This window comes from Rhinopithecus roxellana, chromosome 12 (genome assembly GCF_007565055.1).
Source record: "Rhinopithecus roxellana isolate Shanxi Qingling chromosome 12, ASM756505v1, whole genome shotgun sequence".
NCBI lineage: Eukaryota > Metazoa > Chordata > Mammalia > Primates > Cercopithecidae > Rhinopithecus > Rhinopithecus roxellana.
Genome location: NC_044560.1, coordinates 131,775,563 through 131,801,378, shown reverse-complemented (window position 1 = coordinate 131,801,378; position 25,816 = coordinate 131,775,563). Strand labels below are relative to the sequence as shown.

Sequence of the window (25,816 nt, the reverse complement as noted above, 5' to 3'; positions counted from 1 at the left end):
TCCAAAACCTGCTCCTCCTATAGGGTCCCCAACTCAGGAAAGCCCTACTGCATTTGGGTTTTTGTTTTAGAGACGGAGTCCCACTCTGTCATGGATGCTGGAGTGCAGTGACGTACCTCGGCTCACTGCAGCCTCAGCTTCCCTCCTGAAGCACTACTGTAACACTGTCCCCAGGTTACAGCCCTGTGCTTCTTCCTGATGTCTCCCCTCCACCCCTCACCAACTGTCCACACAGGGTCCCAGGCATTCCTCCCACCCTCTCTCTCCTCCCCTCCTTACAGCTCCTCCTCCAACTCCAACTCCCTCTGGGCTATCAGCCTCCATTCCTGTGCCCTTCCTATCCACCTTCACAGAGTAGCCAAAGGAAGCTTCATAAGACACACACCCAACTGTCCCCCTGCCTTACCTCTCTGATGCTCCACTCCTTGCATAAATCCTCAAAATAAAACATAAACTTTTTTTATTTTCGGAGACAGGGTCTCGATCTGTCCTATAGGCTGGAGTGCAGTGGCCAGGCCTTGACCTCCTGGCCTCAAGCCATCCTCCTGCCTCAGTCTCCTGAGTATCTGGGACTACAGGTACATACCACCATACCCAGCTAAATTTTTAAAAATAATTTTGTAGAGATGGGGTCTTACTATGCTGCCCAACCTGGACTCCTGGCTTCAAGTCATCCTCCCACCTCAGCCTCCTGAATATCTGGGACTACAGGTGCACATGACCCTGCCCAGCTAAGTTATTATTATTATTATTATTACTGAGATGGAGTCTTGTTCTGTCACCCAGGCTGGAGTGCAGTGGCGCGATCTCGGCTCACTGCAACCTCCACCTCCCGGGTTCAAGCAGTTCTCCTGCCTCCGCCTCCCAAGTAGCTGGGATTACAGGTGTGCATCACCATGCCCGGGTAATTTTTGTATTTTTAGTAGAGAAAGGGTTTCACCATGTTGGCCAGGCTGGTCTTGAACTCCTGACCTCAAGTGACCCACCCACCTCGGCCTCCCAATGTGCTGGGATTCCAAGCGTGAGCCACCATGCCCGGCCAGACTCAATAAGCTGTTACTGAACAAATGAATGAATGCATACTAAGCATATCTTACACAGAGGCAGGCAGACACACCAAAATACTCAGACAGAGGCAGAGAGAGGAGTCACAGAGTCGGTTTCTCTAGAATAATTTGAAGCTCTTGGCTCAACATTTATTGCCCCCTTCCTCTGTTCCTCATGTCCCAGAATGCCACCCTCCCAGATGGGGACAGAGTGCTACTGGTACTGGTGGGAGGGGTAGGTGCTGTGGCCGTCGTACTCATCCGTGGTGAGGCAGTGCAGCATGAAGTGGCCCAGGTCATGTTTGGAGATGACCCTCGAAGGCCCTCGTCCATCCAGGGTTACTGTGTACGCCCCAGTTAGCGGCTGGTCTCCTGTGAAGTAAAGACAGAGGGGCTGGGTGAAGCAGTCACCTTTCCCCTCCCCCAAAATTTGACCCCCAGAAAGACCTTCCCAGGGTGCCTACTGTGTGCCCAGCCTGGGTGGTGTCACAGCCAAGAATGGACTTCCCATATGCAGGTGCTCATCTATATCCTTTGCTTCATTCATTCGAGAAATCCTTATTGATTACCTATTATGTGGCCAGGTGCTGGGCACCCAAGCAAAGGACAAAGCTGACAGGAATCCCCTGCCCTGGCCAGTGGCGGTGGCTCATGCCTATCATCCCGGCACTTTGGGAGGCTGAGACGGGAGGATCACTCAAGCCCAGGAGTTTGAAACTAGCCTGGGCAACACAGGGAGACCCTGAGTCCACTAAAAATACAAAAATCAGCCAGGTGCAGTGGCGTGCCCCTGTAGTCCCAACTACTCAGGAGGCTGAGGCTGGAGAATTTCTTGAGTCATGGAAGCTGAAGCTGCAGAGAGCCATGATCGTGACACTGCACTCCAGCCTGGGCGACAGAGCAAGACCTTGTCTCTAACAACAACAACAACAACAACAACAACAACAAATTGTCTGACAGTAACCAACTAAACTTAGGGATAAAATGTACCATCACCCAAGCAGAGACAGGCTGGAATTATGCACAGTATGGAACACACACCCTTGGCTATGTGTTTGCTTGGGACAAAGCGGACGGGAATCGCCTGCCCTGGCTGGGCACGGTGGCTCACGTCTATAATCTCAGCACTTTGGGAGGCCAAGGTGGGAGGATCACTTGAGCTCAGGAGTTTGAGACCAGCCAACATGGCAAAACTGCATCTCTACAAAAAATGCAAAAATTAGCTGGGTGTGGTGGCTTATGCCTGTAGTCCCAGCTACGTGGGCAACTGAGGCAGGAGAATCACTTGAGCCCAGGAGGTGGAGGTTGCAGTGAGCCAAGATTGTGCCACTGCACTCCAGCCTGGGCAACAGAGGGAGTCCCTGTCTCAAAAAAAAAAAAAAAAAAAGAACACACACCCTAACCCATGCAGCATTCCTGCCCAACATGTTTAATCTGAATCTGTGGCAAAACAGCTAGAAAATTCCAGAATGTGGGCCTTTTAAAGTTACCTGGCCTGGTTAATGTTATGAGAAACTTAAAGAAAAAGGGCAGGGTAGGTTGAAAAAAAAATTTCTTTTTTTTTGATACAGAGTCTTTCTCTGTCATCCAGGCTGGAATGCAGTGGCACAATCTCGGCTCACTGCAACCTCCACCTCCCAGGTTCAAGCAATTCTTGTGCCTCAGTCTCCTGAGTATCTGGGATTACAGGTGTCTGCCACCACACCTGGCTAATTTTTGTATTTTTAGTAGAGACAGGGGTCTCACCACGTTGGCCAGGCTGGTCTCAAACTCCTAACCTCAACTGATCTACCCACCTTGGCCTCCCAAAGTGCTAGGATTACATATGTGAGCCACTGTGCCGGCCTGACAGTTGGGGAAATTTTACTATGGAGTGGATACTAAATGATATGACAGTAAATGTCACTTTCCTTAGGTGTGATCATGTTTTACGTGCAAATATCTTTCTTTTAGGAGATAGCTGTCTAGGTATTTAGGAGTGAAGTGAGACAATGTTGTAATTCCTCTCAAATGATTTAGCCAAATATATATATACATATATTTTTTCACAATATATTCAGCAAAATCTATCCATATATTCATGGAGAGAGAGAGAGGAGCAGAGAGGGAGAGAGAACAGGACAAAATGCTAAGCACTGAACCTAAACAAAGAGTTTATGTGTATTCATAAACCTTTAATGCGTTCAGGTAGGGAAGTTTGAAAGTTTTCACACACTTGGCCGGGTGCGGTGGCTCATGCCAGTAATCCCAGCACTTTGGGAGGCCAAGGTGGGCAGATCACAAGGTCAAGAGATCGGGAACAACCTGGCCAACATGGTGAAACCTCGTCTCTACTAAAAATACAAAAATTAGCTGGTCATGGTGGCACATGCCTGTAGTCCCAGCTATTCTGGGGACTGAGGCAGGAGAATCACTTGAACCCAGGAGGCAAAAGGTTGCACTGAGCCAAGATCGCGCCACTGCACTCCAGCCCGGCAATAGAGTGAGACTCTATCTCCAAAAAAAAAAAAAAAAAAAAAAAAGCCCAGGCATGGTGGCTCAGACCTGTAATCCCAGCACTTTGGGAGGCCGAGGTGGGTGGATCACGAGGTCAGGAGGTTGAGACCATCCTGACTAACACGGTGAAACCCTGTCTCTACTAAAAAATACAAAAAATTAGCCGGGCGTGGTGGCGGGTGCCTGTAGTCCCAGCTACTCGGGAGGTTGAGGCAGGAGAATGGACTACAGGCATTGAGATGGGGTTTCACCATGTTAGCCAGGATGGTCTTGATCTCCTGACCTCGTGATCCGCCCGCCTTGGCCTCCCAAAGTGCTGGGATTATAGGCGTGAGCCACCGTGCCCAGCCATTAGTATCTGTCTTTTCTTGTCTTTTTCTTTTTTCTTTTTTTTTAGACAGGGTCTCACACTGTTGCCTAGGCTGGAGTGCAGTGGCTCTATCACACTCATTGCAGCCTTGATCTCCTGGGCTCAAGCCATCCTCAAGCCACAGCCTCCAAGTAGCTGGGACCACAGGTGTGTGCCACCATGCCCAGCTAATTTTTTTTTTTTTTTTTTGTATTTTTTTTTTTTTTGAGACGGAGTCTCGCTCTGTTGCCCAGGCTGGAGTGCAGTGGCCGGATCTCAGCTCACTGCAAGCTCCGCCTCCCGGGTTTACACCATTCTCCAGCCTTAGCCTCCCAAGTAGCTGTAGCTGGGACTATAGGTGCCCGCCACCTCGCCCGGCTAGTTTTTTTTTTTTGTATTTTTTAGTAGAGATGGGGTTTCACCGTGTTAGCCAGGATGGTCTCCATCTCCTGACCTCGTGATCCGCCCGTCTCGGCCTCCCAAAGTGCTGGGATTACAGGTGTGAGCCACCACGCCTGGCCCTTTTTTTTTGTATTTTTGTAGAGATAAATCTTTGTTGCCCAGGCTGGTCTCAAACTCCTGGGCTGAAGCAATCCTTCGTCTTCGCTTCCCAAAGTGATGGAATTACAGGTGTGAACCACCATGCTTGGCCTGCATGTCTGTCTGTCTGTCTATCTATCTATCTATCTATCTATCTATCTATCTATCTATCTATCTATCTATCTGTCTAATCTCTATCTCCCATACTAGAAATGTAAGCCATGGCCAGGCATGGTGATACAGGCATGTAATCCCAGCTACTCAGGAGGCTGAGGCCCCAGAATCCATAGATATAATGGATTAAACCATTAGCCAGTGGTAATCCCCTCAACCCTCACCACTCCTCAGAAGGGAAAGTCCCAAGCCTCTAATCCAGCCTTAGTCTTTCTGGTGACCAGACCTGAAGCTGCCTAGGGGATGCCAGCTCTCAGTGAACTCATTAGCATAGAAAAAGACATTTATCATTTTGGAGATTCCAAGGATTTTAGGAGTTGTATGCCAGGAAACAGGGACAAAGGCCAAATATATATGTCACAATATCACAGGAAGGTTTGCAATTTTAGGGTGATCAGGGAAGGCCTTGCAGATCTCCCCAGAGGGCAGGAGGGAACAGGCAGATGGCATTGGTGCCACCAGGTCCCTGCCCTGCTTACCTATGTGTGGCGGCATCACAGCCACGTACTTCAGGCCCGATTCCTGCAGCACCTTGTGCATCCGGATGTGGTCATCGGTCACGGCCTGCAGTCGTGGGGGCACCTTGGTGGGGTCCCAGAGCAGGAAAGCTGGAGGGAGGACACAGGGTAGGATCAGCCTGGGCTCTCTCTCTCTCTTTTTTTTTTATTTGAGACAGAGTTTCGCTCTGTCACCCAGGCTGAGTGCAGTGGTGCCATCTCGGCTCACTGCAACCTCTGCCTCCTGGGTTCAAGCAATTTGGCCTCAGCCTCCCCAGTAGCTGGGATTACAGGTGCACATCACCAGCCTGGCTAATTTTTGTATTTTTAGTACAGACAGGGTTTCGCCATGTTGGCCAGGCTGGTCTCAAACTCCTGACCTCAGGTGATCCGCCCTCCTCCACCTCCCAAAGTGCTGGAATTATAGGCACGAGCCACTGCGCCCGGCCAAGGGCCCACTTGTCTTGATGCCAGGACAAAACCCTGCCATGGCTCACCATTGCCTTCCAGTTGCAAAAACAGGGGGAGTCCTCTGGGCCTCCTCTTTCCCTCACAGGCCCGGTAAGAGCTGTCTGCTGATCACAATAATTCCAAATCTGACCTCTTCTCACTCTGCCTGGTCCTGTCCACTGTTTCCTCTTGCCTGGACCAGCCCAGCAGCCTCCTCCCTGGTCTCTCAGCCCCTCCTTCCCTCCTCCCAAGGAGCCCATGAACACCCCTATCAGTTCACATCCAGAGCTCCATCTCACTCAGAGTAGAAGCAAAGTCCTCATGGCCAGCCCTCAAGGCCCCATCTGATATGGCCCCATCAGCTCTCTGATGTCCCTGCCTACCCTGCCTACCACTCTCCCTTACACGCCTCTGCTCCAGCCAGGTTCTGCCTCCCAGCTTTGGCAATGTCTGATCCCTCTGCCTCTGATGCATTTCCCTCTCTTTTTTATTTTCTTGGAGACAGGGTCTCATTCTGTTGTCCAGGCTGGAGGGCAGTGGCGTGAGCACAGCTCATTGCAGCCTTGACCTTCTGGGCTGAAGTGATCCTCCTGCCTTAGCCTCCTGAGGAGCTGGGACCACAGGGGTTAGCCACCAAACCCCACTTTTTTTTTCTTTTTTTTTTTTTTGAGACAGAGTTTCCCTCTGGTCACCCAGGCTGCAGTGCAATGGTGCTATCCCGGCCAAGCCTGGCTAATTAAAAAAAAATTTTTTAGGCCAGGTGCAGTGGCTCACCCCTGTAATCCCAGCACTTTGGGAGACTGAGGAGGACGGATCGCCTGAGGTTAGGAGTTTGAGACCAGCCTGGCCAACATGGTGAAACCCCGTCTCTACTAAAAATACAAAAATTAGCTGGGTGTGGTGGTGCATGCCTGTAGTCCTAGTTACTCAGGAGGCTGAGGCTGGAGAATCGCTTGAACCCAGGAGGCGGAGGTTGCAGTGAGCCGAGATCACGCCACTGCACTCCAGCTTGGAAGACAGAGCAAGACTCTATCTCAAAAACAAAGCAGAACAAAACAAAAGAACAAAAATTAGCTGGTTGACTTGGCACAAGCCTGTAATCCCAGCTATTTTCAGGAAGCTGAGGCAGGAGAATCCCTCGAACCTGGGAGGCAGAGGTTGCAGTGAGCCGAGATCGCGCCATTGCACTCCAGCCTGGGCGACAGAGCAAAACTCCGTCTCTAAAGAAAAAGAAAAAAAAAGTTTTTGTAGTGATGGAGGTCTTACCAAGTTGCCCAGGCTAGTTTTGAACTCCTGGGCTTAAGAGATCCTCCCACCTCGACCTCCTAAAGTGCGGAGATTACGGGTGTGACCCAGGACCCTTTGCCATTTCCCTCTCATAGCCACGTGGCTCCCTGTTTTCTTTGCAGACTTTGCTCAAAGGTCACCTTTCCGTGCAGCTTTTCTTGACTGTCCTGCTTAAAATAGCAAAATCCCATCTCCCCCAGCCCAGTTTACCAATTCCTTTTCTTGGGGCCTTGTTTTCTCCCTAGGACCCTTCCCCTGTCACCACACCCTAGAGTTATTCTGTGACTCTTTCTATCACATTTCCTGCTTCAATCCCAGCCCTTAGAAGTATCTGGAACATTGTAGGTACTCACTAAATATTTGTTCAGGAATTAGCTTTCAACAAGCTATAACTTGGCCAAGCTATACTGGCTGACATTTGTAGAACTTTTACCTCAAGCCAAGAACTATGCTAAACACTTTTAGGAGCAGTTTGGTGAATAGTTAAGAGCTTGGGTTCTGCCTAAAGTCAAGTCCTGGATCGACCACTGGCCAGCTTCCTGTTTCCTCATGTGCAAACTGGGATGATATAAATTGTTCAAAGGCTGGGCACAGTGGCTCACACCTATAATCCCAGCACTTTGGGAGGCTGAGGTAGGAGGATCAGTTGAGTCCAGCATTTCTAGACTCGCCTGGGCAAGATGGTGAGATCCGTCTCTACAAAAAATTAAAAAATTAGTCAGTCGTGATGACCCACACCTGTGGTCTTAGCTGCTCGAAGACTGAGGTGAGAGGATCACTTGAGCTCAGGAGTTCGAGGCTGCAGTGAGCTGTGATTGCACCACTGCACTCCAGCCTGGACAACAGAGCAAGACCTTGTCTAGAAAAAAAATAAATAGTTTGAGTAATGTTAGTGGTTATAAAAAGGTGTGTCACAGAGACCAGCCTGGGCAACATAGCCAGACCCTGTCGCAACAAAAACATTTTTAAAATTAGATGGGCATGGTGGCACATGCCTGTGGTCTCAGCTACTCAGGAGGATCCCTTGAGCCTAGGAGTTGAAGGCTGTAGTAAGTTATGATCACATCATGCTCCCTGCAACCTCCACCTCCAAGTTTCAAGTGATTCTCCTGCCTCAGCCTCCTGAGTAGCTGGGATTACAGGTACGCGCCAAACATGCCCAGCTGATTTTTGTATTTTTGGTAGAGATGGGGCTTCACCATGTTGGCCAGGCTGGTCTCGAACTCCTGACCTCAAGTGATCCACCCGCCTCAGCCTCCCAAAGTGCTGGGATGACAGGTGTGAGCCACCGCACCTGGCCTAGGGTTTCCTCTTTTCAGATGAGAAAACTGCGGTGCAGAGTGTGAAGTGGTGGCCCAAGGCCACACAGCAAGGATCTCAGGGCCCTAGTCCCCTCCTCCTCATTCCATGTTTTTATCTGCAGCCTCCAGCCTCCAGTTCACAATCTCAAATCCAGTCTCTAATTCACCCTGGGTTTCTTTCTTTTTTGTTTTGTTTTGTTGTGTTTTGAGACAGGGTCTCGCTCTGTAGCCCAGGCTGGAGTGCAGCGGTGCAATCACAGCTCACTGCAACCTCTGCCTTCTAGGCTCAAAGGATCTTCCCACCTAAGCTTCCCAAGTAGTGGGGACCGCAGGTGCGTACCACCACACCCAGCTAATTTTTTGTATTTTTTTTGGAGAGATGGAGTTTTGCTGTGTTGCCCAGACCGGTCCTGTACTCCTGGAGTCAAGCAATCCGCCCACCTTGGCCTCTCAAAGTGCATGGATTACAGGCGTGAACCACTGTGCCTGGTCTTACTCTGGATTTCTTTCTAATCCTCTCAGTTCCCTCCGTAAAAAACAATCCTCCTCAAGCCCTAATGGATAAACTCCAAGCTCCTTAGATGACAAAAATCTTTCTAATCTTTTACCTTGACATTTGAATATGGAGGGAATATTAAACTCTAACAATTAGAGGGTGGAAGGTAATTAAAGGGTGACCATTGCACTGTGGTGCTGGAAGAGAAAGGTCCTTTTCTTGGGACCTGCTGAAGGCATCTTTGGGTGTGCAGCTCCATTTCAAATAGTTTAGGAAGTCCGGGTGCAGTGGCTCACACCTGTAATCCAGCACTTTGGGAGGCCAGATCACTTGAAGTGAGGAGTTCCAGACCAGCCTGGCCAATATGGTGAAACCCCATCTATACTAAAAATACACACACACAAAATTCACCAGACGTGGTGGCGGGCATCTGTAATCCCAGCTACTCAGGAGGCTGAGGCAGGAGAATCCCTTGAACCCGGGAGGCGGATGCTGCAGTGAGCCGAGATCATGCCACTGTGCTCTAGTCTGGGTGACACAGTGAAACTCCATCTCAAAGAAAGCGAAAACAAACAAAAAACCCAAATAGTTTAGGAGAACAAAAACAAAAACTATTTGTGTATGTGTATGTGCATAAACCAATTACAAAACACAATCACAATTTTAAAATCAGGAATATGGCTGTTGGCCAGGTGCGGTGGCTCACGTATAATCCCAGGACTTTGGGAGGCTGAGGCTGGTGGATTGCTTGAGTCCAGGAGTTTGAAACCAGCCTGGGCAACATGGTGAAACCCTATCTCTACCAAAAATACAAAAATTAGCCAGCCTCATAACCTGGTCTCAAAATAAATAAATAAATCCAAAATTAAAAATTAAAAAAAAAAAAAAGGAATATGGTTGTTCACATGACTATTCTTTTAACTTTTCTGTTTATAACTTTTTTTTTTTTTTTGAGGCAGAGTCTCTCTCTATCGCCCAGGCTGGAGTGCTGTGGCGCGATCTCGGCTCCCTGCAAGCTCCGCCTCCCGGGTTCATGCCATTCTCCTGCCTCAGCTTCCCGAGTATAGCTGGGACTACAGGCCCCTGCCACCACGACCGGCTAATTTTTTGTATTTTTAGTAGAGATGGGGTTTCACCGTGTTAGCCAGGATGGTCTTGATCTCCTGACCTCGTGATCCTCCCACCTCGGCCTCCCAAAGTGCCAGGGTTACAGGCGTGAGCCACCGCGCCCGGCCTGTTTATAACTTTTTATAACAAAAAGTTAAAAAGTATATTGAGGACCTACACACTGAAGTAAGCAGCCATGAGGTATGTAAGCTAACTTCACATGGGTCAGAAAAGAAAACATTGTGTGTCTGTGAACAGAGGGTGGTGGGTATACCGGTGTCCTTTCAATTTTTCTGGAAGTTTGAGATCATTTCCAAAGAAAAAGTTAAGCTGGACTCAATGGCTCATACCTGTTATCCTAGCTATTTGAGGGGCTAAACTGAGCGGATTCCTTGAGCCCAGGAGTTCAAGGGTACAATGAACTATGATCATGCCACTGCACTCCAGCCTGGGTGACAGAGTGAGATCTCGTCTCAAAAAAAAATTTTTTTTTTTTAATTAAAAAAAAATCCTGCGGCCGGGCGCGGTGGCTCAAGCCTGTAATCCCAGCACTTTGGGAGGCCGAGACGGGCGGATCATGAGGTCAGGAGATCGAGACCATCCTGGCTAACACGGTGAAACCCCGTCTCTACCAAAAACTACAAAAATCTAGCCGGGCGAGGTGGTGGGCGCCTGTAGTCCCAGCTACTCGGGAGGCTGAGGCAGGAGAATGGCGTGAACCCGGGAGGCGGAGCTTGCAGTGAGCTGAGATCCGGCCACTGCACTCCAGCCTGGGCGACAGAGCGAGACTCCGTCTCAAAAAAAAAAAAAAAAAAAAAAAAAATCCTGGCACACGTAAGACTTTAATATTTAGAAAACAATCTAAACAAAAAACAAAAAAAAATTGAAAAAAGAAAGCATATTAAATCAATTTTACAGGTTCGTCTTTTTCATGGAAGCAAAACTTAACCACTTAAATTGATTTTTAAGACATGGGAGAGGCCGGGCGCGGTGACTCAAGCCTGTAATCCCAGCACTTTGGGAGGCTGAGACGGGTGGATCACAAGGTCAGGAGATCGAGACCATCCTGGCTAACATGGTGAAACCCCGTCTCTACTAAAAATCACAAAAAAACTAGCCGGGCATGGTGGCGGGCGCCTGTAGTCCCAGCTACCCGGGGAGCCTGAGGCAGGAGAATGGCGTGAACCCAGGAGGCGGAGCCTGCAGTGAGCTGAGATCCGGCCACTGCGCTCCAGCCTGGGTGACAGAGCGAGACTCCGTCTCAAAAAAAAAAGAAAAAAAGAAAGAAAAAGACATGGGAGAATCTGGACGTGGTGGCTTACACCTATAATCCTAGCACTTTGGGAGGCCGAGGCAGGAGGACTGCTTGAGGCCAGGAGTTCAACATCAGCCTGGCCAACATGGCGAAACCTTGTTTCTACCAAAAATACAAAAATTAGCAGGGCATGGTGGCAGGCGCCTGTAATCCCAGCTACTCAGGAGGCCGAGGCAGAAGAATCGCTGCAGGCCAAGATCTTAGTCCCAGGCACCACGAACCCAGGAGGTGGAGCGGAGGTTGCCGTGAGCTGATATCGCGCCACTGCACTCCAGCCTAGGCAATGGAGTGAGACTTCATCTCAAAGAAAAAAAGACATGGGAGAAAAAAACTCAAAAATTAACAGCAGACCATTCCAATCTGGGAACAAAAGTAAGGCCTTGTCTCTACAAAAATATCAAAAAATTAGCCAGGTGTGGTGGTGCATGCCTACCGTCCCAGCCACTTGGGAGGCTGCAGTGGGGAGGATCACTTGAACCCAGGTTGAGGCTACAGTGAGCCATGGTCGCACCACTGCACTCCAGCCTGGGTGACAGAGCAAGACCAAGTGAACCATTCTGAAATCGCAAGGTTACTTGTGTATTACTTTTCCATTTCAAAGCTTGAGGAAAAAAGCCATAAATGATTTCGCTTCCTACCCTCCAGCTAGGTCTGGCCTCCAGGCCTCTTTGCTTGCTTTGTCCTCTGCCTAGAGTGTAATTACAATCATCAGGCAGCCCTCTTTCATGTCACTTCCCTTTCCAGGGAGGCAATTTGTGTGATGAAACACACTTGAGGTCAGGAGTTCGAGACCAGCCTGGCCAACATGGTGAACCCCTGTCTCTACTAAGAATACAAAAATTAGCCAGGCGTGGTGGCAGGTGTCTGTAATCTCAGCTACTTGGGAGGCTGAGGCAGGAGAATTGCTTGAACCTGGGAGGCGGAGGTTGCAGTGAGCCGAGATCGCACCACTGCACTCCAGCCTGGGCAACAAGAGTGAAACTCCATCTCAAAAAAAAAAAAAAGAAAGAAAGAAACACAGAGATGGGGAGTGAAGACAGATAGCTGGGTACACATCCTAGCTCTACCAGCCACAAGCTATGTAAACCGAGGCAAGCCAACTGGTCTTGTTGTGCCTTGGCTCCCTGAGCTATACTAGGGACAAATAATAACAACAGCTGGTATCTTCTGAGCACCTACTGTGCACCTACAAATAGTAGGTGCTTAGAAGATACCAGCTGTTGTTATTATTGTATAAATATTCAAAGGAGTTTTGGGAGGATTCAGTGACATTCATCCCTAAGGTGCTCAGATAGCACCCAGTACACAGTAAGCGCTCAGTAGCTGGGCATGGTGGTGCACACCTGTAGTCCCAGCTACTTGGGAGGCTGAGGCAGGAGAATCACTTGAACCTGGGAGGCGGAGGTTGCAGTAAGCCAAGATCATGCCACGGCACTCCAGCCTGGGCATCAGAGGGAGACTCCATCTCAAACAAACCTCAAAATAACTAAAAATACATACATACATACATAAATAGATTATACAGGACAACTATTTGCTTAATGTCCTTGTCCCCATAATCAGGAGCTCTGTGAGGGCGGAGACCTAGTATATATCCACAGCTCTATCACTTCCTCTGGCGGGCCCACCCTGACCTCTCTCAGCCTGGGTCAGACACCTTCTCTTGGCTCCCATAGTCCTGTAGTTTCTCCCATTGTGGCCCTATCCCCTCTGCCTGCCTCGCCCATCCCAGCTTTGATGATCTGGATGTTAGTTTGATCCTGGATCTGTTTACCACCTCTCTCCCACCTGTGAGTCTTGTGTGTGCAGGGCCCAGGGCTGCACAGGTCACCACTGTGTCCCCACCATCACCCAGTAAGGTTCAGGCACACAGCTGGTGCTCAGCAAATGCACAGGAACATGGAATGGCTTCAGTGTCACCTTTCAGAGGCCCCTGGGCTGCCTTCCCAGTACCCCCCAGTTCAGCCCCACCTCCATGATCCCACCACCCACCCGAGGTGCAGGCCACGACCTTGTCCACACCATGAGCCTTCATGGCTGCCACAATGTTCCGGGCGCCCTCGGACATCACTGTAGTGGGACCTTAGAGGGGACAGAGAGTGGCTGTCACTGGTGGGCGGCGGCGGCGGCAGGGGTGGCAAGGGTGGGGCTGGGGGCGGGGGTGGCGCTGGGGGCCGAGGTGTAGGGGAGGGCCGTGGGCAGAGGGGGGGCTCAGTACTGAGGTCATTGCGGGTGCCCAGCAGCACGATGACAGCATCCTGCCCAGCCACGGTCTTGTCCACATCGGCTGCCTGCAGAACATCACCCACTACCACGTGGGCCGGCTGGGGCCCCTCTGATGGCAGCCTGGAGGAGTCCCGCACCAGCACTGTCACTTCGTAACCTGTGGGCAAAGAGGAGGAGAGAGGCTGGTCAGTGGGCTTGTGGGCTGGCACTATTGGGCTCCAGGGGCTGGGTCTTAGAAGCCACTATGAACTCTCAAATCCATCCCCTCCTCTGTTCTGGGGAAGTGGTCTTCAAACATTTTTTATTTTTTGAGACGGAGTCTCGCTCTGTCACCCAGGCTGGAGTACAGTGGCCGGATCTCAACTCACTGCAAGCTCTGCCTCTGGGGTTTACGCCATTCTTCTGCCTCAGCCTCCCAAGTAGCTGGGATTACAGGCGCCCGCCACCTCGCCCAGCTAGTTTTTTGTATTTTTTAGTAGAGACGGGGTTTCACCATGTTAGCCAGGATGGTCTCGATCTCCTGACCTCGTGATCCGCCCGTCTCGGCCTCCCAAAGTGCTGGGATTACAGGCTTGAGCCACTGCGCCCGGCCAAGTCTTCAAACATTTTTTGTTTTTGTTTGTTTTGTTTTTGAGACACGGTCTTGCTCTCTTGCCCAGGCTGCTGTGCAGTGGTGCAATCACAGCTCACTGCAGCCTCAACCTCCCGGGTTCAACTGATCCTCCCATCTCAGCACCCCAAGTAGCTGGCACTACAGTGCGCACCACCACACCCAGCTAATTTTGCAATTTTTTTGTAGAGAAGGGGTTTTGCCATGTTGCCCAGGCTGGTCTTGAACTCCTGGGCTCAGGTGATCTGCCTGCCTCAGGTTCCCCATGAGCCACTGCACTGTGGCCTTCAAACATTTTTGCTGGCATACCTACAACTGATGCTTAGTATTGGGCTGGTTATTAAAATAGACCATACCTTGGCCAGGCATGGTGGCTCACGCCTGTAATCCCAGCACTTTGGGAGGCTGAGCCGGGCAGATCACCTGAGGTCAGGAGTTTTTGAGACCAGCCTGGACAACATGATGAAACCTCATCACTACTAAAAAATACAAAATTAGCCGGGCATGGCGGTACATACCTGTAATCCTAAGTACTTGGGAGGTTGAGGCAAAAGAATCACTTGAACCTAAGAGGCGGAGGTTGCAGTGAGCAGAGATTGCGCCAGTGCACTCCAGCCTAGGTGACAGAGCGAGACTCCATCTCAAAAAAAAAAAAAAAAAAAAAAGACCATAACTTCATACCTTCATAATTCATAAATAATCTGAACTGAAGCCTCCAAGCACCACACCCTGTAACTTCCCTTCCCTCTATTTATTATTATTATTTTTTGAGATGGAGTCTCACTCTGTAACCTGGGCTAGAGTGCAGTGGCATGATCTCGGCTCACTGCAACTTCTGCCTCCCGGGTTCAAGTGATTTTTCTGCTTCAACCTCCTGAGTAGCTAGGACTACAGGCACGTGCCATCATGCCTGGCTATTATTATTAATTTTTTTGAGATGGAGTCTCACTCTATTGCCCAGGCTGGAGCACAGTGGCGTGATCTCAGCTCACTGCAACCTCTGCCTCCCAGGTTCAAGCGATTCTTCTGCCTCAGCCTCCCAAGTAGCTGGGACTATAGGTGCATGCCACCACATTGGGCTAATTTTTGTGTTTTTAGTAGAGATGGGGTTTCACCATGTTGGCCAGGCTGGTCTTGAACTCCTAACCTCAGGTGATCCATCTACCTTGGCTTCCCAAAGTGCTGGGATTACAGGCGTAAGCCACTGTACCCAGCCAGCAACTTCCCTACCCTCTAACAACTAAAGGGTTAATGCTGGCACTGCACTGGTCTCTGCCGCCCATCCATGGTCCTGGAGGAAACTGAGGTCCTGAGGAGGACATGGGTGACCTACAGACTGACAAGTGCTTGGATTGGTCCTAGCCGCTGCTGCCTGGCCTTACTTCTGGGAAGCCCAGCCCTCCTTTAGTGGTCATTAAAGATTTTTAATATTGTATTAGTATGTTCCTTCCCAAAATAATTTTGGATAATTTTGTTCCTCTCCAACACACACACACATACACACACATTTTAAAGTTCACAACTAACATATTTCTTCCTTTGTTTTAAACACTGGCAAAGGATGTTAACATTTGGGTATACTGTAATAGCTATATATATCCATATATATATATATATCCATATATACATATTTAGAGACAGGGTCTTGCTCTGTTGCCCAGACTGGAGTGCAGGGGCACCAATCATAGCTCACTGTAACCTCAAATTCCTGGGCTCATGCCTATTATAATCCCAGAGCTTTGGGAGGCCAAGACAGGAAGATTGTTTGAGGCCAGGAGTTTGAGACCAGACTGGGCAACACAGTGAAACCCTGTCTCTGCAAAAAATTAAAAAATCTAGCCAGGTGTGCTGGCACAACCTGTAGTCTCAGCTATTCAGGTGGCTGAGGCTGTAGTGAGGTATGATTGCACCACTGCACTCCAGCCTGGGCTACAGAACGAGACTCTGTCTCAAAAATAAATACATAAAATTAAATTAACAAAAAGTTTAGGCTAGTACCTGGCACAGAAATAAGAGCTACCTGGTGCTGGGCACGATGGCTCACACCTGTAATCCCAGCACTTTGGGATGCCAAGGCAGGTGGATCACCTGAGGCCGGAAGTTTGAGACCAGCCTGACCAACATGGGGAAACCCCACCTCTACTAAAAATACAAAATTAGCCAGGCATGGTGGCTAATAATCCCAGCTACTTGGGACGCTGAGGCAGGAGAATTGCTTGAACCTGGGAGGCGGAGGTTGTCGTTAGCTGAGCTCATGACATTGCACTCCAGCCTGGGTAAAAAGAGCGAAACTCCATCTCAAAAAAAAAAGAGCTACCTAGTTGTCTGCTATTATCATGCCTTTTTAAAAAAATTTTTTTATTTTGTACAGCCAGGGTTTCATTCTACTGAGCAGTCTAGGGAAACATAAAGATAAAATAAGGCCAGCTGTGGTTGCTCACGTTTGTAATCCCAGCACTTTTGGAGGCCAAGGCAGGTGGATCACTTGAGGTCAGGAGTTTGAGACCAGCCTGGCCAACGTAGTGAAACCCCGTCTCTCCTAAAAATATGACAAATTAGGCCGGGCACGGTGGCTCACGCCTGTAATCCCAGCACTTTGGGAGGCCGAGGCGGGCGGATCACGAGGTCAGGAGATCGAGACTAACATAGTGAAACCCCGTCTCCATTAAAAATAAAAAAAATTAGCCAGGCGCAGTGGTGGGTGCCTGTAGTCCCAGCTACTCAGGAGGCTGAGGCAGGAGAATGGCGTGAACCCGGGAGATGGATCTGCAGTGAGCCGAGATTGCGCCACTGCACTCCAGCCTGAGCGACAGAGCGAGACTCTGTCCCCCCCAAAAAATATGAAAAATTAGCCAGGCGTGGTGGCAGGCATCTGTAATCCCAGCTACTTGGGAGGCTGAGGCAGGAGAATCACTTGAACCCAGGAGGCAGAGGTTGCAATGAGCTGAGATTGTGCCATTACGTGCCAGCCAGGGCAACAAGAGCGAAACTCCGTCTCAAAAAAAAAACAACAAAACAAACAACAATAAAAAACCCAGAAAGATACAATAAAAAAATTAAAAAGAGAGATGGGGTTTTGCATGTTGACCAGGCTGGTCTTGAACTCCTGGGCTCAAGCAATCTGCCTGGTATGGCCTCCCAAAGTGCCGGGATTACAGGCGTGAACCACCCAGCCTGGCCTATTACACCTTTTAACCATTTTGCGACTTCATCTCCTAGCCTGGACCAGGCCTGCGTCTCCTTCCTGGTCCCTTTCCTGGGTCCTCCCTGGGCTCCTGGACCCAGTCCTGCCCTCTCCAATCCATATTCCACACAGCAGTCAGACAGAGCTTTCCACAGAAATATTTAAGTGCCTCCCTGCTCAGTTGCCTCCCACAAGCCTGAAATGCCCTGTGATAAAACCCATGCTCCTCATGCCAGCCTTCCAGGCCCCTTGGGATCTGGCTTCTCCTCTCCAGCCTCTGCTGAAGGCTCTGCCCTCTTCACCCACAGTACTTTTTTTTGAGACGGAGACTCGCTCTGTCGCCCAGGCTGGAGTGCAGTGGTGCGATCTCAGCTCACAGCAAGCTCCGCCTCCCAGGCTCATGCCATTCTCCTGCCTCAGCCTCCCGAGTAGCTGGGACTACAGGCGCCCACCACCTCGCCCGGCTAGTTTTTTGTATTTTTTAGTAGAGACGGGGTTCCACTGTGTTAGCCAGGATGGTCTCGATCTCCTGACCTCGTGATCCGCCCGTCTCAGCCTCCCAAAGTGCTGAGATTACAGGCTTGAGCCACCGCGCCCGGCCCTTTTTGTATCTTTAGTACAGATGGGGGTTTCACCATGTTGACCAGGCTGGTCTCGAACTCTTGACCTCGTGATCCACCTGCCTCGGCCTCCCATAGTGCTGGGATTACAGGTGTGAGCCACTACACCTGGCCTTAACTGCTCTTCCTTCAGTTCCTCAAATGCATGGTGCTGCTTCCTGCCTTCTGGCCTTTGCACGTGCTGTGCCCTCTGCCTGGAACACCCTTTACTCTCTTTCCCCAGTCCCCCCAGTCACTTGTACTTCCTCTGTCACAGCCCTCTGTATGCTGACCTGCAGCAAACCAAGCACTCTGTGGGTCCAGGGACTGTGTCATATTTCCCGCCATCTCCCTGGCCCTTTATAAACACAAAAGCACAGGCATTACTGCCCCAGGGACCTTGGTCCAAACTCCAGCTCTGCCACTTACCAACTGAGGAACCTCATGCAACCTCTTCCGTGATTGGACCTCAGCTTCCTCATCTCTGAAGTGAAGATCACAGTACCAGCATCCCCATGCTATGTGACCACCTTTCATAGGGGAATGACACAAGATCTGTGCTGCCCTCACACGTGGGGGAGCAGCAGGGGCTTGCATGGGGCCAATATGGGCATTCTTTTTTTATTTTTTTTTTGAGACGAAGTCTCACTCTCTTGCCCAGGTTGGAGTGCAGTGGCACAATCTCGGCTCACTGCAACCTTCGCCTCCCAGGTTCAAGTGATTCTCCCACCTCAGCCTCCAGAGTAGCTGGGATTACAGGTGTGCGCCACAATGCCCGGCTAATTTTGTATTTTTAGTAGAGATGGGGTTTCACCATGTTGGCCAGGCTGGTCTCAAACTTAAATGACCTGCCTGCCTTAGCCTCCCGAAATGCTGGGATTACAGGCGTGAGCCACTGCACCAGGCTTAATGTGGGAATTCTTTTTTTTTTTTTTTGAGATGGGGTCTTGCTCTGTAGCCCAGGCTGGAGTGCAGTGGCGCAGTCTTGGCTCACTGCAAGCTCCGCCTCCTGGGTTCATGCCATTCTCCTTCCTCAGCCTCCCGAGTAGCTGGGAATACAGGTGCCCGCCACCACGCCTGGCTAATTCTTTGTATTTTTGGTAGAGATGGGGCTTCATTGTGTTAGGCAGGATGGTCTCAATCTACTGACCTCATGATCCACCTGCCTCAGCCTCCCAAAGTGCTGGGATTACAGGTGTGAGCCACTGCACCTGGCCACGGTGGGCATTCTTTAACTGCCACTGTATTGGTTAAAATGAACCCTAGTACATTGTAGGTATTATTATTATCATCATTGTATTATTATTTTATTTTATTTTTGAGACGGAGTCTCACTCTGTCACCCAGGCTGGAGTGCAATGGCATGGTCTCGGCTCACTGCAACCTCCGCCTCCTGGGTTCAAGCGATTCTCCTGCCTCAGCCTCCCGAGTAGCTGGGACTACAGATGCATGCCACCACACCAGGCTAATTTTTGTATTTTTAGTAGAGACGGGGTTTCATTATGTTGGCTGGATTGGTCTAGAACTCCTGACCTCGTGATCTGCCCGCTTCAGCCTCCCAAAGTGCTGAGATTACAGGCGTGAGCCAGCACGCCCAGCCCATTGTATTATTAATAGAGATGGGGTTTCACCATGTTGACCAGGTGGTCTCAAAACTTCTGACCTCAAGTGATCCACCTCCCTCAGCCTCCCAAAGTGCCAGGATTACAGGCCCAGCTATCATTATTATTTAAGAGACAGAGTCTCGCTCTGTTGCCAAGGCCAGAGTGTGCAGTAGTGGGATCATAGCTCCCTTCAGCCTTAACCTCCAAGGCTCCCACCTCCCACCTCAGCCTCCCAAGTAGCTGCGACTATAGGCATGCACTACCACAACTAGTTTGTATATACATACTTAGAAACAGGTTGCTGCAGTCTGAATGTTTGTGACTCTTCAAAATTCACATGCTGAAACCTAATCTCCAAAGTGATTGTATTACTTCTTTTTTTTTCTTTCTTTTTTGAGATGGAGTCTCACTCTGTCTCCCAGGCTAGAGTGCAGTGGCGTGATCTCGGTTCACTGCAAGCTCCACCTCCCGGGTGCACACCATTCTCCTGCCTCACCCTCCTGAGTAGCTAGGACTACAGGCGCCTGCCACCACTCCCCGCTAATTTTTTCTATTTTTAGTACAGATGGTGTTTCACCGTGTTAGTCAGGATAGTCTCGATCTCCTGACCTCGTGATCCGCCCGCCTCGGCCTCCCAAAGTGCTGGGATTACAGGCGTGAGCCACCGCGCCCGGCCGTGATTGTATTACTTCTAATAGGGCTTTTGGGAAGTGATTTGGTCATGAGGGCTCTGTCTTGATGAATAGGATTATTGCTTTATAAAAGAGGTCCCTGAGATTGGGAATGGTAGTAAAAGGAGTTAAAAAAGAAAAGAAAAAAAAAAAAAAAGAAAAAAAAAGTCGGGCGTGGTAGCTCACACCTGTAATCCCAGCACTGTGGGAGGCTGAGGCAGGCGGATTCCTTGAGCCCAGGAGTTCAAGACCAGCCTGGGCAACACAGAGAAACCCCATCTTGACTAAAAATACAAAAATTTGCTGGGCATGGGGCATGTGCCTGTAGTTCCAGCTACTCAGGAGGCTAAGGCATGAGAATCACTTGAACCCGGAAGCAGAGGTTGCAGTGAGCCGAGATCGTGCCACTGCACTCCAGCCTGGGCAACAGAGTGACATTCTGTCTCAAAAACAAAAAAATTAATACAACTTACATTAAATTTAGAGAACCACACATGGCTTATGGTTACCATATCAAAAAGCACTGTTTTAGAACTCACAGATTTTGGCTGGGCGCGGTGGTTCACAGCCTGTAATCCCAACACTTTGGGAGGTCGAGTGGGTGCATCACCTGAGGTCAGGAGTTTGAGGCCAGCCTGGCCAACATGGTGAAAACCCATCTCTACTAAAAATACAAAAAGAAAATTAGCCAGGCATAGTGGCATGTGCCTGTAGTCCCAGCTACTTGGGAGGCTGAGGCAGGAGAATCACTTGAACCTGGGAGGTGGAGGTTGTGGTGAGCCGAGATGGTGCCACTGCACTCCAGCCTGGGCAACAGGGCAAGACTCCGTCTCAAAAACATAAATAAATAAGTAGAATTCATAGATTTTACTCTTTAAAGAAAACAAGGGCATTTGTGAGACATTTTGAAACTTTTTTTTAATAACAAATTCATTACTTTATTTATATTTTTCTGTTAATTTTTTATTTTGAAATAAAAACAGACTTTAGAGAAGTGGCAAGGCCCAGATTTTTCTTTTTCTTTCTTTCTTTCTTTCTTTTTTCTTTTTTTTTTAATGAGAGAAGTCTCCCTCTTGTCCCCCAGGCTGGAGTGCAATAGTGCGATCTCAGCTCACTGCAACCTCTGCCTCCAGGGTTCAAACAATTCTCCTGCCTCAGCCTCCCAGGTAGCTGGGATTACAGGCGCCTGCCGCCAGGTCCGGCTAACTTTTTTGTATTTTTAGTAGAGACGGGGTTTCACCATGTTGGCCAGACTGGTCTCAAACTCCTGAGATCAGGAGATCTGCCTACCCCAGCCTCCCAAAGTGCCGGGATTACAGGCGTGAGCCACTGCGCCCGGCATGATTTTTCATATTTTCCTTTGCTCTATCCTTCTCTACCTATGTGTATATATATATGTGTCTATATAAACATTAAATATAGTATATATTACATACGATAAGTATATACATATGTCTATAAACACATGTATACGTACACACACATATATACTTTTTTCCTATTTTAGAGTAAGTTGCAGAAGTCGTGCCCTTTTTAGTCTTTTTAATTTCTATTTATATTTTTTATAGAGATGTGGATCTTCCTGTGTTACCTGTTACCCAGGCTAGTCTCGAACTGCTGGACTCAAGTAGTCGACTCACCTCAGCTTCCCAAAGTGCTGGGATTACAGGTGTGAGCCATGGTGCCTGGCCTCTTTTTAAGCTTTTTAAAAATCTCAGCCATCGGCCACGCATGGTGGCTCACGCCTGTAATCCCAGCACTTTGGGAGGCCAAGGCGGGCGGATCACGAAGTCAGGAGATGGAGACCATCCTGGTTAACATGGTGAAACCCCGTCTCTACTAAAAAGACAAAAAAAAATTAGCTGGGCGTGGTGGCGGGCACCTGTAGTCCCAGCTATTTGGGTGGCTGAGGCAGGATAATGGCATGAACTTGGGAGGCGAAGCTTGCAGTGAGCCGAGATTGGGCCACTGCACTCCAGCCTGGGTGACAGAGTGGGACTCTGTCTCAAAAAAAAAAAAAAAAAAAAAAAACTCAGCCATCAATACAAAAGATTTCATTGCCTAACCTGGTGTACACAAACCCATACATATATAATTGAAATGAGTTTCATAAAACTAATACTTAAAGTGATACATTTTGATACTATGTCATCATTTGTCACCCTATATTGTTGATATACATTGTGACCATATGTTTCAGATCTCACTATAACTCACAGTTTGAGAAGCATCAGGTTGCAACAACCCTGCAAGGTAGGTATCATTATCCTGTCCACATTGATGGGGAAACTGAGGCAATTTTAGGCAACTGGGCCAGGATCACACAGCTAGTAGGTAGAGAAGGTTGAATTTTTACGTGAGTCTGATCCAGAGACTGCAAAATTCAATGCTAGTCTAAGTACTTCCTATATAAGATCTCATTTAATTATCCCAAGAGCCCTAGGGCAAGTACTACCAGTTTCACCATGACCTTACACATATCCAGGTACACAGATGACAAGGCATTTGGCCACACAGGCTGTAAGCCGCAGAGCTGGTGACTTGAATGTGGGCAGGCTGGCACCAGAGTTCATGCCTGTCAAGACTCTTGGTCCTACAGAACCATTGTGAACTCCAGTTAATCCAAGCACTTTCCCTCCCTCCCTCCCTCCCTCCCTCCCTCTCTCCCTTCCTTCCTTCCCTCCTTTCTTCCTTCCTTCCTTCCCTCCTTCCTTCCTTCCCTTCTTTCTTCCTTCCTTCCTTCCCTCCTTCCTTCCTTCCCTTCTTTCTTCCTTCCTTCCTTCCCTTCCTCCCTCCCTCCCTCCCTCCCTTCCTTCTTTCCTTTCGTCTTGCTGTGTCACCCAGACTGGAGTGCAGTGGTGCAGTGATGCAATCTTAGCTCGCTGCAACTTCCGCCTCCCAGGTTCAAGTGATTCTTGTGCCTCAGCCTCCCGAGTACCTGGGATTACAGGCAAGTACTACTGTGCCCAGCTAATTTTTTTTTTTTTTTTTTTTTTGAGATGGAGTTTCGCGCTTGTCGCCCAGGCTGGAGTGCAGTGGTGCAATCTCGGCTCACCACAACCTCTGCCTCTTGGGTTCAAGCTATTCTCCTGCCTCAGTCTCCCGAGTAGCTGCGATTATAGGCGCCTGCCACCACGCCCGGCTAATTTTTCATATTTTCAGTAGAGAAGGGGTTTCACTATGTTGGCCAGGCCTCCTGACCTCGTGATCCACCTGCCTCAGCGTCCCAAAGTGCTGAGATTACAGGCGTGAGCCACCGCACCTGGCCTCTTTTTCTTTCTTTTTCTTTTTTTTTTTTTTTGAGACGGAGTCTCGCTCTGTTGCCCGGGCTGGAGTGCAGTGGCTGGATCTCAGCTCACTGCAAGCTCCGCCTCCCGGGTTTACGCCATTCTCCTGCCTCAGCCTCCCGAGTAACTGGGACTACAGGCGCCCACCACCTCGCCCAGCTAGCTTTTTGTATTTTTTAGTAGAGATGGGGTTTCACCATGTTAGCCAGGATGGTCTCGATCTCCTGACCTCGTGATCCGCCCGTCTCAGCCTCCCAAAGTGCTGGGATTACAGGCTTGAGCCACCGCGCCCGGCCTCTTTTTCTTTCTTTTTCTTTTTATTTTTTTAATTTTGGAGACAGGGTCTCACCCTGTCACCCAGGCTGGAGTGCAGTGGTGCAAACACAGCTCACTGTAGCCTTGAACTCCCGAGCTCAAGCAATCCTCCCACCTCAGCCTTCTGAGTAGCTGGGACTAGAGGCATGCATCACCATACCCAGCTAATTTATTTTTATTTTTTATATTTTTGTAGAGATGGGGTCTTGCTATGTTGCCCAGGCTAGTCTCAAACTCCTGGCCTCAAGACATCCTCCCGCCTTGCCCCCCCAAAGTGCTGGGATTACAGGCATGAGCCACTGTGCCTGGCCAGCCCTTCCCTTTGCTGATGGGGACATCAAAGCTGAGAGCTGGGAAGAGATTGTTCAGAGCCACAGCTCTGAAGCTCCCCAGGCTCCAGTTCTTAATCCCCCTGAGTGCAGTCCCAGCTATGACCAGCAGGGGTGGGCGAGTGGAATTAGTGGATTTCCACGTGACTCAGCACCTTTCAACTTCTCTCACTTCCTTCTTCCTTACTCCCCAGTAAGTGCTTATCAGCAAATTGGTTTTTACTGAGAGGCCCACAGCCCCCCACTCTCCATAAGTCAAGATAGTCACGGGGTCTCCCTGGGGAAGGGAAGAGTTTCGAACCTAGTGAAGAACTTTCAGAGTCCCTCCAAGGGAGACAGCAGAGTGGGGTCCTGGTGGCCTCCACCCTTTTGGGGCACGCAGATAGTCAATATCTTCAGCATCACCAAGGCTTGTAAGGGTGGGGCCCCATATCTGGAAGTCCCAGGCCCAGCTGGGAGTTGGTCAAGTCTGGGCTGTGGGGGCAGGGAGTGCTGGGGGATGGTTATCCCCTTTCCTGCCCTGTCTCCTGGGGGAACTCCACATTTTCAGCCCTCATTGACTTTCCCAGGACTGCTGTCCCCAAGTCTTCACTCATGTCTCTCTGTGACTCCTTCCCATTAGGTACTCACAGCAAACTGATCCCCCAGCTTTTTCAATTGCCAGCCTGGGGACTTGTGGTGGTTAAGAGCATGAGCTGGGTTCAAATCCCAGCCCTGTTAGTTACCAGCTGTGTCATGTTGGGCAAATCACTCTCTGGGCCTCAGTTTTCTCATCTGTCAAGTAGGGTAATACTAGTTCCCACTCCATTTTGAGAACTCTCATGTGAAGAGATGACAGAGCAAGCTTGGCTTAGTAAATCCTCTCTGGGTGTGCGAACAACCACTACCACAACCACAATAATGACAACTGCATTGCATAAGAGCTCTGGACTTACACATGACTGTGCCACGGGAGTCCCCCCGGGGCTCCCGGGGCCAATTCCTCTCTGGCTTGGACTCACATAAACTTGGATCTCACATCTTTTCCCATTTCTGCCCCCGTGGCCACTTGCTTTGGCCCCTGAGTCCTCATACACCTGGCTGGGGCGCTCATGGCCCCAGTCAGCCTCGGCCCTGCCCCATGGTGCCCCTTCCTAAAACTCTGCCCGTCTGTCCCGTGACACGCCCCACCCGCCCCGGCTCATGCCTGCTTGCACCGCCTGCGCCAGGGTGGTGAGCCCGGTCTGGCCAGTGGCGCCGAAGATCGCGATCTTCTTGACGGCCATCCTGCGGGGTCGTGGGGGTGCAAGGCCTCAGAGTCTCGGCACGCGCGGGAACCTACTGGCTGCTGGGCGGCGCTCTTTGCCCTATTCAAGCAGGAACAACTGGGCGGAACTGGTTCGAAGGGCCACGCCTCAGCGCGGCTCCGCCCGCGGCTCAGGTCAAGGGACGGGGCCTAACGCGGGTGGGCGGGGCAGGAGTCAGCTCGCATTCGCTCACCGCCCAGCACCGCCCTCTCTGCCCGCCACTTAGGTCGGAAGGCGGGGCCACAGAAGGCCACGCCTCCATATAGCAACAACTCGAGTGGGCGGAGCCGAGATAATTTGTCACTCAGCGTCCTGCCTCCGCGCTCTACCTCCCGGAGAGGGGCGGGGCCAGGCGAGCCACGCCCACGGCCTCTCGTAGCTCACGCCCCCTCTCGCAGCGCCTGGAGCGATCTGGGGCGCACTCTAAGCCCCAGGGCCTCCCAGAACCAGCAAGGAGAGAAAGTGAGGGAGGACAGAGTGTGTGTGTGCACTTGAGTGTTAAGACACTGTGTCACAGCATATCTATGCACTTATATGACCCTGTGTGACTCAGTGACCGGAAGGGCAAGCATGACTGTGGGTGACACCTTGTGTCATCCTCCGTGTGTGATCCCGTGTTACAGTGTGACTACACGTGCGTGACACCA

The 25,816-nt window shown here is 50.1% G+C and overlaps 1 protein-coding gene across 1 annotated transcript; it reads right to left on the bottom strand.

The window, feature by feature from the left end:
* Positions 1–1,159: 1,159 nt before the first annotated feature.
* On the bottom strand, positions 1,160–25,276 carry BLVRB (biliverdin reductase B). The gene is made up of 5 exons (XM_030913213.1): positions 25,070–25,276; positions 13,277–13,441; positions 13,051–13,140; positions 5,085–5,213; positions 1,160–1,418 (listed from the first exon to the last, which is right to left on the bottom strand). Exons 1-5 carry the CDS (start codon positions 25,146–25,148, stop codon positions 1,261–1,263), a joined length of 621 nt encoding a protein of 206 aa, XP_030769073.1. The 5' UTR covers positions 25,149–25,276; the 3' UTR covers positions 1,160–1,260.
* Positions 25,277–25,816: the final 540 nt, after the last annotated feature.